Here is a 15,344-nt window from a genome sequence, read left to right as displayed (position 1 = left end):
ATATTGGCCGGACTGCGCCTTTGTATTTTTGAGAGGAAATTCCATACTTCAGGTAGAGGGTGGAGAAGAAGAGAATGGAAACATTTGTCCCACAAGCTCATTTAAAGAAATATGTCAACAGTTTGAGGTTGCTCAGAAGTTTGGAATGCTAGAAGTGATCCCTGCATTGGTGGATACACGTACATACGCGTGTGTGTATTATATATAAGCTATTACATATGTCTTCTGAAATATGTGTGGGGTAGTGGTGACATTTAAATTTATCGTGCATATGTTTGAATGTCTTATCAGTACTCTACGCCTCTAAGCATAAATACACATATAAAACGTTAGAGCTACACACGTATGCATTCCCATATAAGGTTCACATCTACAAATAATTGAACGAAATTAGAAAGTTTGAGTAGAGCTAGTTGAAAATTTTCCATCAAAATCATATTTGATGGAAAATGGGTTTTCCACAAAAATTTCTGCAGAAAAACATCAATTTTGGGAATTAAAAAAATCAGTTCTCAGGAAAATCTAAACAAAACATTTTGTTTCAGATTAGTTGTTTCGATCAAAAGTGTCAAAATGAAACATTACTACATTTCCAAAACAAAATTTAGTTCTGCGAAGTTTTGATATTTCAACTTTTTGTCCTGGTTTAGGACCAACAAATACCAAAACAGTAGAATTTCCCATAGGACAAAAATTACATTTTTTGTTCAGTCCTACCTTTGAGTATTGTAGATTTGTTCAGGCAAATTTAAAAATTTGAAGTCTGAATCCAGACAAAAGCACCTGAACCAGATACTTGAGCTGTTGGGTCATGCTTAGGTTCCAGTGTCCTCAATAGTTTTCTGAGTAAAGATCCTTCTCTGCTGTTGGAACATTCAGGGATTTAGACTCATCTCTTCATCACAACTGTAACTTCACTGAATATAACAACCTTATTTTTTGATTCTTAATGGAAAATCAGGCTACACTCCATAACGTGTTTTGAAAGTATCTTCTCCCTGGTTACCAGGTAGCCCCACCAACTAAAGACTTCTCTAGTCCATTACAGTCTGTCTGTCCTACTCTATTTTACTGGTGGTTAGTTGGAATGTTGTCTTGAGGCCACAACTTCCTGATTTAGCCAGGGATTATCAGTAGGTATTTTAGACTGTTTGGCAGTATTAAAAGTCAACCAAAAATGTACACACCAACAGAAGATGTTAGTACAATTTAGTTTCTTGCTAATTTGCAGAAATAATAGAAAAAAAATATTTTGCTACATTCTGTGAATTTCATTATGCTGTGGCAGAAACTATAACTGATATGAAGAGTGGGAAAGAGCTTAAAGTTGATATTCCTTTTGTTGCATATTTTGATCCATATTGAAATCTCAAGTTAAAAGTACGGCTACTGAGGCAGTATCTGAGAAAGTCACAGGCATGATCTGTAGATTAAGGAAGGAAGGCACTCAAAGTTAACTCTAAGTTTGAGTTTTTCCTTTCCCAAATACAGTAGGCATAACTGGAATAAAGAAAGGCTGACAAAATCAGATTGGCAATGACTGCAATCGTTTAATACTTGGAAGAAAATAAGGGAGCGAGACTGGGTCACAAAAGGATCAAGGACTAAAGAAGACCAGAGAACATATCTGCATCAAGTTGGATTTATTGCTCACTGACCGGTGTGCATTAGCAAGTGACACTATAAACTCTGCATTGAAATATCCCACACAGAAGCAAACATGTTGGAGAAGTTTCATGCTAAAATCTTTGAGTTGCTTACCCCTTGATTTTTCTCTCTTCCACCTGGTCAAGATTTTTTATTATTGATAAATTAATAGGTTTATTTCAGCGTGTTACCATCAAAAACAGAAAATCTGTATAAGAGCTATATTCTGTTTAACTTGTTTCTCCATAATTTTAAAGCAAGTAGAATGTAGAAAAGCTGTTAACCAATAATAAGCAATTCTTTTTTCATTTTACACAGTTCTTTATACCTAGTGAAAAATGCATATAAACAAATATCCTGCCCCTGCACTCTATTCACAGAGGTGGCACTGACCAAGTAAATCTCCATCCTCTATAGGCTAACACATTATAAGCAATTCAAAAACATTAATCACATTTCAATTCAGTCAAATGGTGATGGGAATACTTGGCATTAATAAAGGTCAAGACCCATTTATAGGAAACTACTTCAATGCTCAGCTGCACTGATGCCAGTCTTAAGTCAGATTGCACCACTTTTGCCTGCTGGGAAGAAAAATGCTATGCATGCAAGAAGAATCTGAAGCAACTAATGATTACTGATGAGCAGATCTCAAAAGGTTTAGAAGTAGTTTGATACTTTAATGAAAAATAAAGTATTTGGTTTTTGGTTTTTTAAAAAAGATTTGGATAAGAACCCCAAAAGCTCATCCTGATATCTTAGATCTGCAAAACTATGCTACAAATCACATGAGAATAAGGTTCTATTATGAGATTCCTGGTATTCCTACTTCCAGTAGGGCAGCAAGTATCATGGATATGGCCTCTCTCTCTGCACTTTCACTTCTGGGTCCAACACAGTTGTACAGGACTGTGGAGATTTAAAATGATGAATAATAAATATTAACTTTCACACAAACAGGCCCAGCTAACGCTTGCTTTAAGTTTTATTATTTCTAGTACAGTATAGTAAATTAGGATTGAACTCCATTGTATTAGGTGCTATTTAAGCATAGATATATTCTCTGTGCTGAAGAGATTACAGCTGATAGACAAACCTAGAGAACGGAGTGTAACAAAAAAATAAGAGGGAAATGGCCAAGGAAGATGAACGTATAAGTAATAATCTCACATTGTTATATAGGCTAATGCTGCACAGCTTGATGTTTCTGAATCATTTAAACATTTTTAATTATGGTTTTAAAAAGTAAAACTGCTGTCTATTTAAACATACTATCTACTTAAAACTCTTATGTTACCTCACATAACCCAATCACCCCTCTGTAACTATATTATTAGTTTAGAAAACAAACAAACAAAAACTATCCTCACAGTTCCCTCAAATGATGAGAGAACTTTCACAAACTCATTCCTTGAGTTGGATTGTCACTTTGCTGCAGTTCAGGAGTGGCTCCATGCAGGTATCAGGTGCAAGAAGAGGGCATTAAGATCAATTAAGGAACGTATTTTCAGACATCTCCATAGTGTGGGGCTGGGAAGATGACATTAGTGCCCACCGAGGCCTCTACTCAGTTATTCCTCTTTTCAGTCACTCCCACACACAAAAGCCTCCCAATTCAACAAAATAGCTCATATTGTAGGACAGATGACATCACTGAGGGTCTGAGCTTGTCATAGTTCTCTTCCCCTTTCTTCTGCCCAGTACTCTTGGATTAGCAGAAGGAAAACATTGGGGCCATGTGACCCTAAACTCTTGGCTCTGCTTGGGGAGGGGCAGTGCCCCAAGGAAGCCAGGGGCAGAGGAAGATTTGACTAGTCCACTCCACCTTACCCTGTGAGATGTTGACAGCCACTGCCATCAGGACACTCACCTAAAGTATAGAAAAAGCTTTGTGAAGTATAGTGCAGGTAACATTTTTAGATCCAAGGCTCACAGACCATATTTTTCCCAGAGGATGATGCTGACCTACCATACAACACTACAGTTACATCCCCATGGATGAACCAAGGCCCAACAACTTCTGCATCTCAAATGAAGAAGGCCCACTTGCAGCAGCAGTGTTAGCCCATGGGGAAAAAAAAAAAAAAAAAAGGAGTGAATGCCCCATGAGAGTTCAAAATGGTAGTTATGGCTACGAGCAAGCACACTTTCCATTAAATACCCTACTCATGAGTTTCATCTGATGTCATTTTTTTTATTTTGCAAGAACTATCAGCTTTTTCTTAAAGGAGAGAGCGCAACACATTTAAAATAAATAAAACACCTTTTCACTTCAGAATACTTGCACCATCAACTTCTTCTACATAAAGAACAGATTTGCTAAGAAAACACAGAAAATTCTTTTGACACTAACATATAAAAAGATTATGTTTTTGTGGCTTTTTTTCCCCAGGATAACTATGAGACTGGGTTAACGACCTGAGAGGTGAAAAATGAAATGTGATGTGTCTGCATGCAAATTAATTCACTTAGATAAAAAAATATAAAGAAGCTAAACGGGTTAAATGGCAGCAAATCAATTAAAGTCATTTACAGTCTTCCATTGGTATCAAGAGCAGGAAAGAAAGTAGCATGTTGGCTTGTATCAAGAGGCATATAACGAGATTTTAGTCTCCTCATAGTTAAGGCATTTATTTTTATAACCCAGTTTTGAAAACTCATCGTTACCACCACTCTGACCTTACTTTGCAAAAACCAAAAATAGCTTCACTGAAATTTTCCATGCCAGTTCTAGGCCTAGTGTAAAATCTTCTTGGAAAGTTTGAGGCAAATCAGACAAAGCTTTGGGGAAATATGGGGACTAAAACATGTAGTGAAGTCACATTTTTGAAAGATGTTCCTAACATTTTTTTGAATCATTAACATAACTCAGAAAACACTTGGCCTATCAACTTTCAAGAGGTTTCATTACGCTGGACAGGATTGAAGCCAGTCTAAGTTTAGGTACATTGTATTTGGGGGGGTGGAATTTAGAAAGTAACTGTTTTCAAACACATAAGGAAGTTTGTAATAGGTGTTTTACACAGTGATCAGGGCCCAGATCTGGATGTCCAGGATATGATCACAAAGTTGTAGGGAGACTATTTGTGATGAGTGACAGCCACACGTAAAAGGAGTCATACATAGGAAGGTGGGAATATATAGAAATCAATCAAGTCCATCTCTGCATACCTTGAAAGGTTCCCTGGAGTACCTGATCCCCAGGTATTCCTGGACTCATTTGAGCATTAAAAAAAAAACACATTAGGAAATTCCCAAACAAGAAAACAGTTAAGAAGTTAAGGTTAAGCAGACAATGCAAATGATTACACCCCCTAGTAATTTCAGACCTACCGGTCCATTAAGATGAGCTGCCAGGCAGAAAGAATACGAAGTAAGTAGAAAAGGCAAATGGAACTGAAATGGATTAGCACTGAGCATTCTGGTAAAACATCAACACTTACTTCCCAGAGGATAAATTACTTGTTCAAATCAGAGAAGCAAAGGAGGTCTTTTACCTGTGATGCTGCTTCTTAAAATAAGCAGTTTGATACTGCCTTTGATTTTCTTGAGAGCAGTAACCACATTAGGTTTTCAACTTATGCCCTCTGATTGTCCCAGAGCTTACCAGGCTCATTCCCCGTTATGCTGGACAGAAAAAAAAAATAAGGGATCTGAGCTGTCATGCTTCAGGACATAAGCCAATGAACAGAGTGAGGAAAAGTCTTACATTAGGACTATTTTTCCATGATTCTTGACTAATGTTTCCCAACTACTTCAGAACGGTACAATGAATGGCACATCCATCTGTAAGACACTGCTTTTCTTAAGTGTAACGTGTCAAAGACACTAAGAAAGGGTACCCTTAAATATAATACAACTTTAAAAGATGCTTAAATTATAGCATCTATTATATAACTATGGACAAGGCAAAGTCAGGCTCACGGAAAACCCCACGTGAACTGATATTGTTGTTCTCATTAAAATGGATATTAAAGAAAAATTGCAAGGGACTGTCATATCATGTCAAAATAACTATTTACTGCAGTTTACTTTTCAGTCATCATTCCATCTGCTAAGGCATTTAACAGAGCTCCTCACTGGAGGTGGGAATGACATATTACTAATAGGATAAAATGTTTCATCATTCTCCATGTTAAGAAACTAAGTCCTTTCTCAAATGAGTTTCATTTACTTTCTTATAGTCACTATAATGCCCAGGATATTTTATCTGCACAAAATTACCAATTGTAGGAATAAGATAATATAGCCTCAAACTATCGGATATAGTCTTATTATTGAAAGCATTTGTTCAGTGTTGCACAACTTTATTTAACGTGAGTGCAAGGAATAAAATCTTGAATTTGTCAAGCCAAATCGATTTGTAGAAATGTTCACCTTAAAGTTCAGACTGTCAGTTTTTGATTCCTTATTCCTCAAATAGTTTTTTTTTCTTTTTTGCCTTGCGAAGAAAAAGTAGAGGACAATTGCCGGCCTGAACTTTAAGCAGGGAGGAGTTTGGCTGGCTGGCCGGCCGGGAGAAGAAGGCAATGCTTTCTGGCTTGGGGGAGGAAGGGAGACGTAAAACTGCTGGAAGAGCAGTCAGCACAGTGGATGACTCACCACCTCGGAATGAGGGGTTTAAAACAGTCAGCCTGGGCCTGGCCCCTCCCCATATTACTCAGATCAGGCTGGGCAGCACCCCACCTCCTTCCCTAATAAGGCCACAAATATGCCTGGTGTTTAGGTATATCTGCTGTGGGCATTAGGCTAGCAGCCCCGCTCAGGGGGCTGGGAAGGAATTTTTCCTTTACCACCATATTGGCCAGGTGCAGTGGGGTTCAGGTAGGCTCTGTTCATGCATAGCATGATGGGTGATAGGCCATATGTCACAACTCTTTATTTAAGTGTATAGCGGATGTTCAGTGCAGGTACTCCATAAATTAAAGCACAAAGAAACAGAAAAATGGCTTGGAAAATGAATTAAGGAGAGGTGCTTGGTAACTGAGCAAGTGGGGGACAGTTGGGGACTCCTATGATTGGTACAACAGGGAGCCACCTGCCATCATTATAGTCCACCTTAACTCCTCCTATGAGGGGGGTGGTCGGTAAGGTCCCGGAAAGCAGATTGCTGGAGGGACCTGGATGAAAAGGGGCGGGGAAGGGGAGAGCTGTGGAAGGCCTCCCCACCCCCAAATTGGCTGGAATTGGTAAAGTCCTGGCAGTGAATCTGCTGGGGGGACATAAATTTTGCACCTGCACTGCACACATTTTATACACAGGGTTAGTCCCTGAAGTCTAATAATAAAGTTGTGGCCTGATTAAACCCATATCTAATGTCTCCTGTCATTCTTTCAGCATAGCCAGACAACACATTTTAAAAACAGTTGACTCAAGTGTACAACTTTACCTGTAGAATGTACAGTAAACACCATGTTTACTTTATTGTAAAAACTGAAAAATAATTAGAATAAGGATTCAAGTCTCAAAAAAAAGTTCAATATTTCAGACCTTATAAAGACCTTAATAAATACCTTTGAGTGGTTTGTATCAAGTGTGCATTTTAAATGAATGCAATGACTATTGCCCATATGTTTTGTGTGTCTTAGAGCAAGCCTAAAACGGAAGACCACATGCTAAACAGATTTTCTGAAAATGTAGGAAATAAAAAACTGTTTTGTTAAAATCAGATTCACATTTGCGAATTCAATATCAAACACTTGACGTTTACCATTTCCAAACTGAACCCTGACACACCTATGCATGTGCTGTCATATTTCAATGACACCGCTGAAATCAAGAGAACATCAACATGTACCTAGCACATTTAGTAGCATGGGTGATTCATCTCTTCTGAAAATGGGCCTTGATTCTGCAGAGACTTGTATACTTAAATGGAACTACTTGCTGTGTGAAGTTAATTTAATGGGACCAATTGCAGCAAGTAAAATTAAGCACATGTATATACCTTTGCAGAATTCAGTCCATGGCTGTACATTCAGCAATTCTCAAGTGACTAAGATTGATTACACTCATTTCTGTTTCCTTTCTAATTTTTCTAACTTCTAAAATAATTGAACATAACCCGAACATTTCCTGTTCATTTATCATCATCTCTCTCTCTCTCTCTCTCTCGTTTTAAAAGCAGATTGCACATAATGAAAACCTCTTTTCATCACTGTAGTAATACTTTGTCTCTATGGAAGTGTTTTTTGTTCCTAGAGAAATAATTTGTTTCTATTAATTATTTCTGCAGGAAAAAATTACAATGGCACTAAATACTGGTGGGTCTTTTAAAGTTTTTTTTTCCTACAACAATCTATCAGAGAGAAGTTTTGCTTGACTATATAGCTCTCAAATAATCGCCCCCAAATAGCTATAATTGCAAATAATTCCCCATTACGCAGTATTACTGTGTATTCTTTAATTTCTACTTTCTTTCATTGCCTCTCATGTTTAGTTCAGTTTTCCACAACATATTTATATGCTCATAAGCAACTCACATAGAATCAAGCCACTAATTTTATTATGTAGCTAAGAAATAAAATCAATACTATTACTTCAACATCTATTACATTTTCATTTCTCCATTGTATAGTTTTCTCTGCTGGAATCAACTTTTCTCTATCCTGTTTTCCCTATGCTTGGGGCCACTTCTCTTATTCTCTTTAGTTAAGAAACAAGACAAAGTACCAATTATTATTTAGATGCTAACATTTTAAATCAGCAGTCCCAGTCAGTCTCCTCTAATTACAATATTCCCACCTCATCTGCACCACAGCAGAAAAAAATCTCTTTGCAAGTGCCTTATTAGATACAAAACACGCCAAAAGATCAGTTGTTTAAGTCTATTATTCTCGCTCAGACAAGCTAAGTAACAAACAAAAACAACATTTAGTGCCAATTAAGGTTGCAGCAGTACACATTTCATTCTCCCAAAGGTTAAAGGAATAGAAATAAGACGGAAGACTTGTACTTTATTTTTCACCTTCATATTGGCTACAACACTACTGATAACACACTCCAAACTCCACAAGGTTTTCACTTCCAACACCAACAGATCTGAAAAAAAAATATGTACCCCATCTTCCTCCAACTTGCTCTCAAACACAAAACCTTATGGTGACCTCACTTGGTTTTATATCAACAGATCAGTACACCTGACTATCACACAACCCAGGCATTTGGGAAGTTCTTGTGTCTTGTCACTGCTAAGGTCCAATGCCAATGTGGGAATCCACAAGCATGAAGGCCACCATCTCGGCCAACAGTGGGGCTGAAAAAATGATCTTGAGAGTTGAAAGCACTAGTCTTTACAGCATGTGCTAAGGGGCCAGCCTCTCAAGCGACAACTGTCAGAGATACACATCTTCACTGGACTAGATATAGAGAGGATCACAGCATACACACTACCAGTGGTTACACAGGCAAAATGAATGACGAATGACTGAATGTGTGTGTAGTGGTCCCTCACTCCCCATTGGGGAGGGAAGCCACTCTGCCTCTTTGTAGGGGTGGTAGTCTTCGGGCCTGCTGCCCCGGCAGGGTCCGTCTAACAAAAGCAACCACACAATAGTCTGGGCTCCTGTCTCCACTCTTGGGTGGGGGCACGCCGACATAGTTTTTAGACCTCAGCCCACTCAGCTGGGGCTGGCATCAATTAACAGTCTGAGGTCCCTGCCCACGGGCAGGGCTGGACTAGTAGCATGCTATCACCTATGCCTCTGGGTCGAGGCAGCCAGCAAATATACACAGTCTGTAGCCTTAGCCTTTTGGGCGGGGCAGAGAAGGGAGCAGGCTTTAGCCTGGACTTTGGGATGAGGCAGTCAGCAAACAGATCGTCAATAAGCCCTGGCCCTTACAGCGGGGCGGGGCCGGGCAGGGGGCAGGCTTTAGCCTAAGCTTGGGGTTCAGGCAGCCAGCAAACCCATACAGTCTCGGACTTCAGGTAGGGGTGACCACCCACACAGTCTCAAGGGCTCCAAAATGGGTTGAGCACCCAGCAAGCAATTTAGGATGTTGACAGGTGTATTCAGGGGGGCACAGGCCTCCTGGCATAAGGAGTCTGCCACCCCAGGGTTTGGGAGCGCAGGGGGATGCAGGCCAGCCCTACTCCACCGCGTCCCAGCCCAGGGTCCTAGCAGTGGCAGACAGGTCTGCTACTGGGTCGGCGGGGATCCAGCCGCAACACGCCAACCTAGAAGCAGTCAGCCCTGTAGCTGGCCCCTGGGCTACTTCCTACCTCTGTAGGGTTTGGTATCTTGGGTAACCACCAGTTGTCGGGCTTCTCTGGGTAGACAGCTGATGGTAGTCCCGGTAACTCCTCATCTGGGTCCGTCTCTTCCAGGGGCAGAGTGTGGCAGAACGTAGATTTAGCTCCTGGGAGTGGCAGCAGGGCAGAGGCGTCTGTCTCCTCTGCTGGCTCCCGCTCAACTGAGCTGCGGAGCCCTCCCTTTATACTTCCTGTCCCGCCCTGGTCCTTCCAGTGAGGAGGGCGGGCTGGGTTCTGCTCCACCCACCAATGGACCATAGTGGTCCCTTGCTCTCCAGCCTGGAGGGAGGCTACCCTGCCTCACTACAATGCGTATGATGATTCAGGCCATAAGTTGCACATTAGTTTTTCAGTGAAAAAAAATAAATACGTGTATTTTAAAGATGTCTTTTCATTTCATAACTCTCCTACAACCACACCATTTCCTGCATACATCAGCAACAGGGCCTGAACTCTAGACCTTCAGACCCCTAGCTTATACCCTTACTGTTTGAGCTGTGACAGTAATTACCAGCTCTTTTGTAGACTAGCCACTGGAGGAGAACTTGACACAAACTTTCTCAGTGGGCTTTGGAGATATTTACTAGTCTACAGCAGAATATCGGTGATCATCCTGGATTCTATTCCCAGCTCTCAGAGAAGAGAGTGATTATCCTCTCTCTAAATGGTATAAAACTCTGAAAGGGAATATTGTGCAGTAAATTAGATTTGGATTTAACCTGTTAGAGACCTGGATTCTGGGCTGGAAATGACCTTGCATAAATTCTGTACCAAAACTTATTTAAAAAATTGGAAGGAGAGTTCAGCAGCTCTTCTCTAAACATCTTTTGAGGTTGAGGCTCATGGCTTTAGTCAATAATAAGGGTAGTGAGTTGAATGGAAATATCAATAGAAATTACCATTAAATTCTCCTTATTATTTCTACCAATTCATTTTTGATCAAGCTACCATAAAAAATTCAACCAGTGCTCTCAGTTTATATTGTATACTTCGGATTGTTACAATATTCAGTGGTAACAGGTACTTAAAATCTTTATTTTGTAAAATATCTCGCTGAGATGGAAAAATCCTAAGTATGATTCAGTTACTGCGGCAGATAATACAACATAGTTTTAGTTTCATAATTGTGGTAATATATCAGAAAAATAGCAAACTACAATTGAAAAATACTCAGTATAGCATAAATCACTGCTTTTATTCTTTAAGGTCAAAGCCTCCTGGCAGTGACAATACAATGGTGACAAAACTAAGAGAGATGTCTAAAATAAGGTGGATATATAACCATAAACTCAGACCTTGAAGAACAAATATATACTTATCAGTCTAGTGTACTTTTAAGTGATACCCCGTACGGCTCACCAAACAATGCATTATTTTATGAGTCAGTGTAGTCTATAGGACTGAGCTTAGGTCTGAGAGCCATGAGTTCCTGAGTTCTAATCTTGGCTCAGACATTCCCATGGGACCTTGGGCAAAATCATTTAACCTCCGTGCTTCCAGTTCCTCATGTGTAACATTTCCCTTCACAAACTGTTGTAACTACTCTTTAGATAGAGCTTTGAAAACCTAAATCCTTTGAGAGATATTACTGTATTTTAAACTGCACAAAAACTCAGCCCACAGGACTGAAATCCTGACAAGTTCTTAGTGAGTGCCATTTTAGGCAGTGGATCTAGATTTGTAAAGGTATTTGTGGGGAAAATCTTTTGAATATACTGAATGGGAAAGTACAGGTAATGCAACAAAGAGGGTAATAAAATAAAAGGGAAGGAGAGACAATAGAAACATCAATGAGATTACATACTGAGTCAGCAAAGGCTAGAGCACAGCATGGTAGAACAAAAAAACAACTCTTAAAATAAATGCAATAAAAATATCTCTGATTCATTTATTGTAGAAGTCATGGTAGAAGTGGATCTAGTAGGAGTGATATGAACGAAAAGAGGGCAGTGGCCTGCGGACCTGCTCAGAAAGATCATCTAATACATAGTGTGTGCTGTCAAAGGGATCAGTGACAGAGTATTTACAGTTTCTTCCATATACTAACTTATCTGACCTGGTGCACCATTTCTACCATCGTGTCTACAAGAAACGAGTTTAATGTATTTCATCCCCAACATTTGCAGGGCACTAAGGTGACTGAAACACACAAACAGGCAGAATCTGTTCATTTGTACATTAATAATGCAGGAGTATGGATATCTCTCATAAAATACTCAGATGTTGCATCAAAGCTTGGATCTTTTGACAGTAAAGTCCTGGTAGCTGAAATGAATGTATTTAATTTGATTATTCCGAGAGCCAAGAATGCTGACTGAAAGGCAAAAGGCAATCTTGAGCCAGATATATTCCTGCTGAGTATGTCCGCTGAGCTCTTGAATTAACTAAGTATTGTGAGGATGTGGAACCAATCTAACAATATCCCAACCTAGTATTTCATCTTTCATTTATTTTTCCAAATCATCCTAATATCTTGTAAGTAGATATCAAACTGATCATAATAAACAATGAACTGTAATAGTTCCAAGTAAATAATTTTCCAAGAAAAGCTTTGAAATCTAACACATATTATGGTATTAAAGTTACCCTCCTTTTCAACTGCTGTCCCTGGCTCAACATATATCATCTCCATTTTATTTCCTCTCCACCTAAAAATATGATCATTTACTAAAGCCATTTTTCCTGAGTTTAAGAACAAAAGTTAATTTATTTAAAAGTCTACTTCCCTGTGACTTCCAAGCCTACATAAAACTAAAATATAAATGTATATCAGAAAACATGCAATGCCTTCCATTAAATAATTACTAAATTAAGGATGTTTCAATTCAGAAAAGTCCCAAAGGACTTTCTAGCTCAGAGGTTCTCAAACTGGGGGTCAGGACCCCTCAGGGAGTTGTGAGGTTATTACATGGGGGGTCACGAGCTGTCAACCTCCACCCCAAACCATGCTTTACCTCCAGCATTTATAACGATGTTAAATATATATAAAAAAGTGTTTTAAATTTATAAGGAGGGGGTGTCACACTCAGAGTCTTGCTATGTGAAAGGGGTTACCGGTATAAAAGTTTGAGAGCCACCGTTCTAACTCAAACTACCCCAGCCTCGCTACTAACAAAACTAAAAATGTACATCTCTATAGCACGTTTATAACACCTTTTCTGTTTCCGGGCAAGGTTTTTAATAGCATGTCTGAAATATTCTGTTCTGAATAGTTTCTTAGAAAGAAGTTAAAAAAAATCCAATCAATTCTAGAAACTGTGATAGGTGATAAAATAGGGACCAAACCATTACACAATTTTACTCCACATAGGTACTACGGAGACTTTCCATTTGATTATTTCAGACCAGTTTAGAAATATTAGTTATTCATTCTTTATTGAGTAGACTTATCAATACATTATGAATATCCTTTCCCTGATTAAAAAAAAAAAATTAGAAACATAGGCATTTCCAAAATAGACTAGACCAGTGTTGCCTCTGGCAACATCTCTGACAATAGCCAGTACCAAACACTTCCTCAAAAGTTTCAAGGAAAAAAAGTTAAGTGGAATGGACAGCACATTACCAGCATATTGCCCTTGTAACTGTGGATATTCTCATAATCCATACTAAATATCTAATCCTTTTTCATTAACATTAGTGTTTTCACATGTTAATTAACACGATGAAAACGTATAGCGTAGGCAAGGTGTCACAGGGTGTTTCTTCAGCTACGCAGTGAGCAGCACTGTCTAGCCTATTTTTGTGGTCTTCCAGTCCCAAACACAACCAGTCTTTAATCCTCAGTTTCCCAACATGACAGGAGATAGCACAGGTATACTGCAGGAGGAGCCTTCGACAGCTTGCTCACCCTCTGAACTCCCAGACTTACTTCCTGTTCCTCCCAATTACATATCCTCCCAATTACTAAGCCAATTACCTCATCAGCACAATTGCCAGCAATATTGTAATCCCCAGTTGTTTATTGATTCCAATTAAGCCTGAAGCCTTGTCTGTGTTCCAGCAACTTCAGTGATCAGGGTGCTACAACTAGCACTCTGTCACATAAGGACATAGTAGTTTTAGATGCTCATAGTTAATCCTAGTTAATGCCAATATTAGACCCAAAATGAAACTGTTTTTGTCTATGACTTTTAACTCATTTTGTACATATAACTCATATCATCTTCAAAAATGACAGATTAAATCATATTCATCTCCAAGAGTTCATAACTGCATATATATGTGGTGAATCACTCAGATCTGTCTCATTAATAATATGTGTTTTAAAACTTTTCTGAATTACGTATTTACACAGATTTCAATGATATCAATGGAAACTAAATTACAAAAACTATCTTATCTTGAAGATCAAATGTAGACATGCAGAAGAAAAAAAGACTATAATACTTCACCCCATATTTTCTATTTACATATGTGTCTTATCTACTGAGAGTGTGTAGGAGAGGAGGAAAACGCTATAGGCTCTGGGAGCAGGAAACAGCATAAATGCATTTAGTGGAGGGGATGGGGCCCAGTGCTAACATATAGTTGGGAGCGAGAGGTGTCCAGCATTAAGATATTGTTTGGGAAACAGCATAAATTGAAGTAGCCTGGTAGCACGTTAGGAGGCAGTATGAATAAAGCTATTCATGGGGAGCTACTCAGAGTTAATCTACTGTTGGGGAGGCAGCATTAAGTGTTTTAATTGTGATTAGTAAATCAGCCCAACATTAATTAAAACTGCCTCAATTCATTTTGTGGGGAAAGGCAGCACTGATTGATTGATTAGTACATGTTTTCTGGGGGCAGCGTACAGTGTTCGTGCGTGTGTGACATTAATTAGCAGAGCAGAGTTCAGCCAGCAAGAGACTGGGGTCTTTGGACCCAAGCAGCTGGGGAAGTACTCCATTAGAATGGGCAGGGCTCCCAGGCATGGCTTGCAAGGGGGCAGTATACTTCAGCCTTTTACATCTTCCTAGCTATTACATATGTAGTATTTAGAGAAAAGTATCATCATAAAAATCAAACTACTATTTTTGTGAGAACTAAACAATCTAAGTTCTACAAATACAGGCAATCCTAAAAAAAAGACGGTTACTCACCTTTGCAACTGTTGTTCTTCGAAATGTGTTGCTCATATCCATTCCAGTTAGGTGTGCGCGCGCCGCGTGCACGTTCGTCAGAGAAACTTTTACCTTAGCAACACTCGGTGGGCCGGCAGGTCGCCCCCTGGAGTGGCGCCACTATGGTGCCTGATATATATACCCCTGTCGACCCTACCGCTCCTCAGTTCCTTCTTGCCGGCTACTCCGACAGTGGGGAAGGAGGGTGGGTGTGGAATGGATATGAGCAACACATCTCGAAGAACAACAGTTACAAAGGTGAGTAACCGTCTTTTCTTCTTCGAGTGCTTGCTCATATCCATTCCAGTTAGGTGATTCCCAAGCCTTATGTAGGCGGTGGG

At 39.4% G+C, this 15,344-nt stretch overlaps 1 protein-coding gene across 5 annotated transcripts in view; it reads right to left on the bottom strand.

Annotated features, from left to right (window-relative positions):
- Nucleotides 1-15,344, bottom strand: part of TBC1D22A (TBC1 domain family member 22A) — a 707,108-nt gene that overhangs the window by 350,352 nt on the left and 341,412 nt on the right. Inside the window, exon 13 of one of the 5 annotated variants that reach the window (XM_032768196.2) lies at nucleotides 3,322-3,517. The exons of the other annotated variants lie outside the window; for them this stretch is intronic. Within the exon in view, the coding sequence (XP_032624087.1) occupies nucleotides 3,392-3,517 (126 nt within the window). The 3' untranslated portion in view covers nucleotides 3,322-3,391. Of the gene's footprint in view, nucleotides 1-3,321; nucleotides 3,518-15,344 lie in introns of those variants that run through there. 5 annotated transcript variants of the gene reach the window in all.

The sequence above is a fragment of the Chelonoidis abingdonii genome, chromosome 1 (genome assembly GCF_003597395.2).
Source record: "Chelonoidis abingdonii isolate Lonesome George chromosome 1, CheloAbing_2.0, whole genome shotgun sequence".
NCBI classification, from domain to species: domain Eukaryota; kingdom Metazoa; phylum Chordata; order Testudines; family Testudinidae; genus Chelonoidis; species Chelonoidis abingdonii.
The sequence above is the reverse complement of the archived record's forward strand: the minus strand, read 5'-3'. Positions and strand labels throughout refer to the sequence as shown.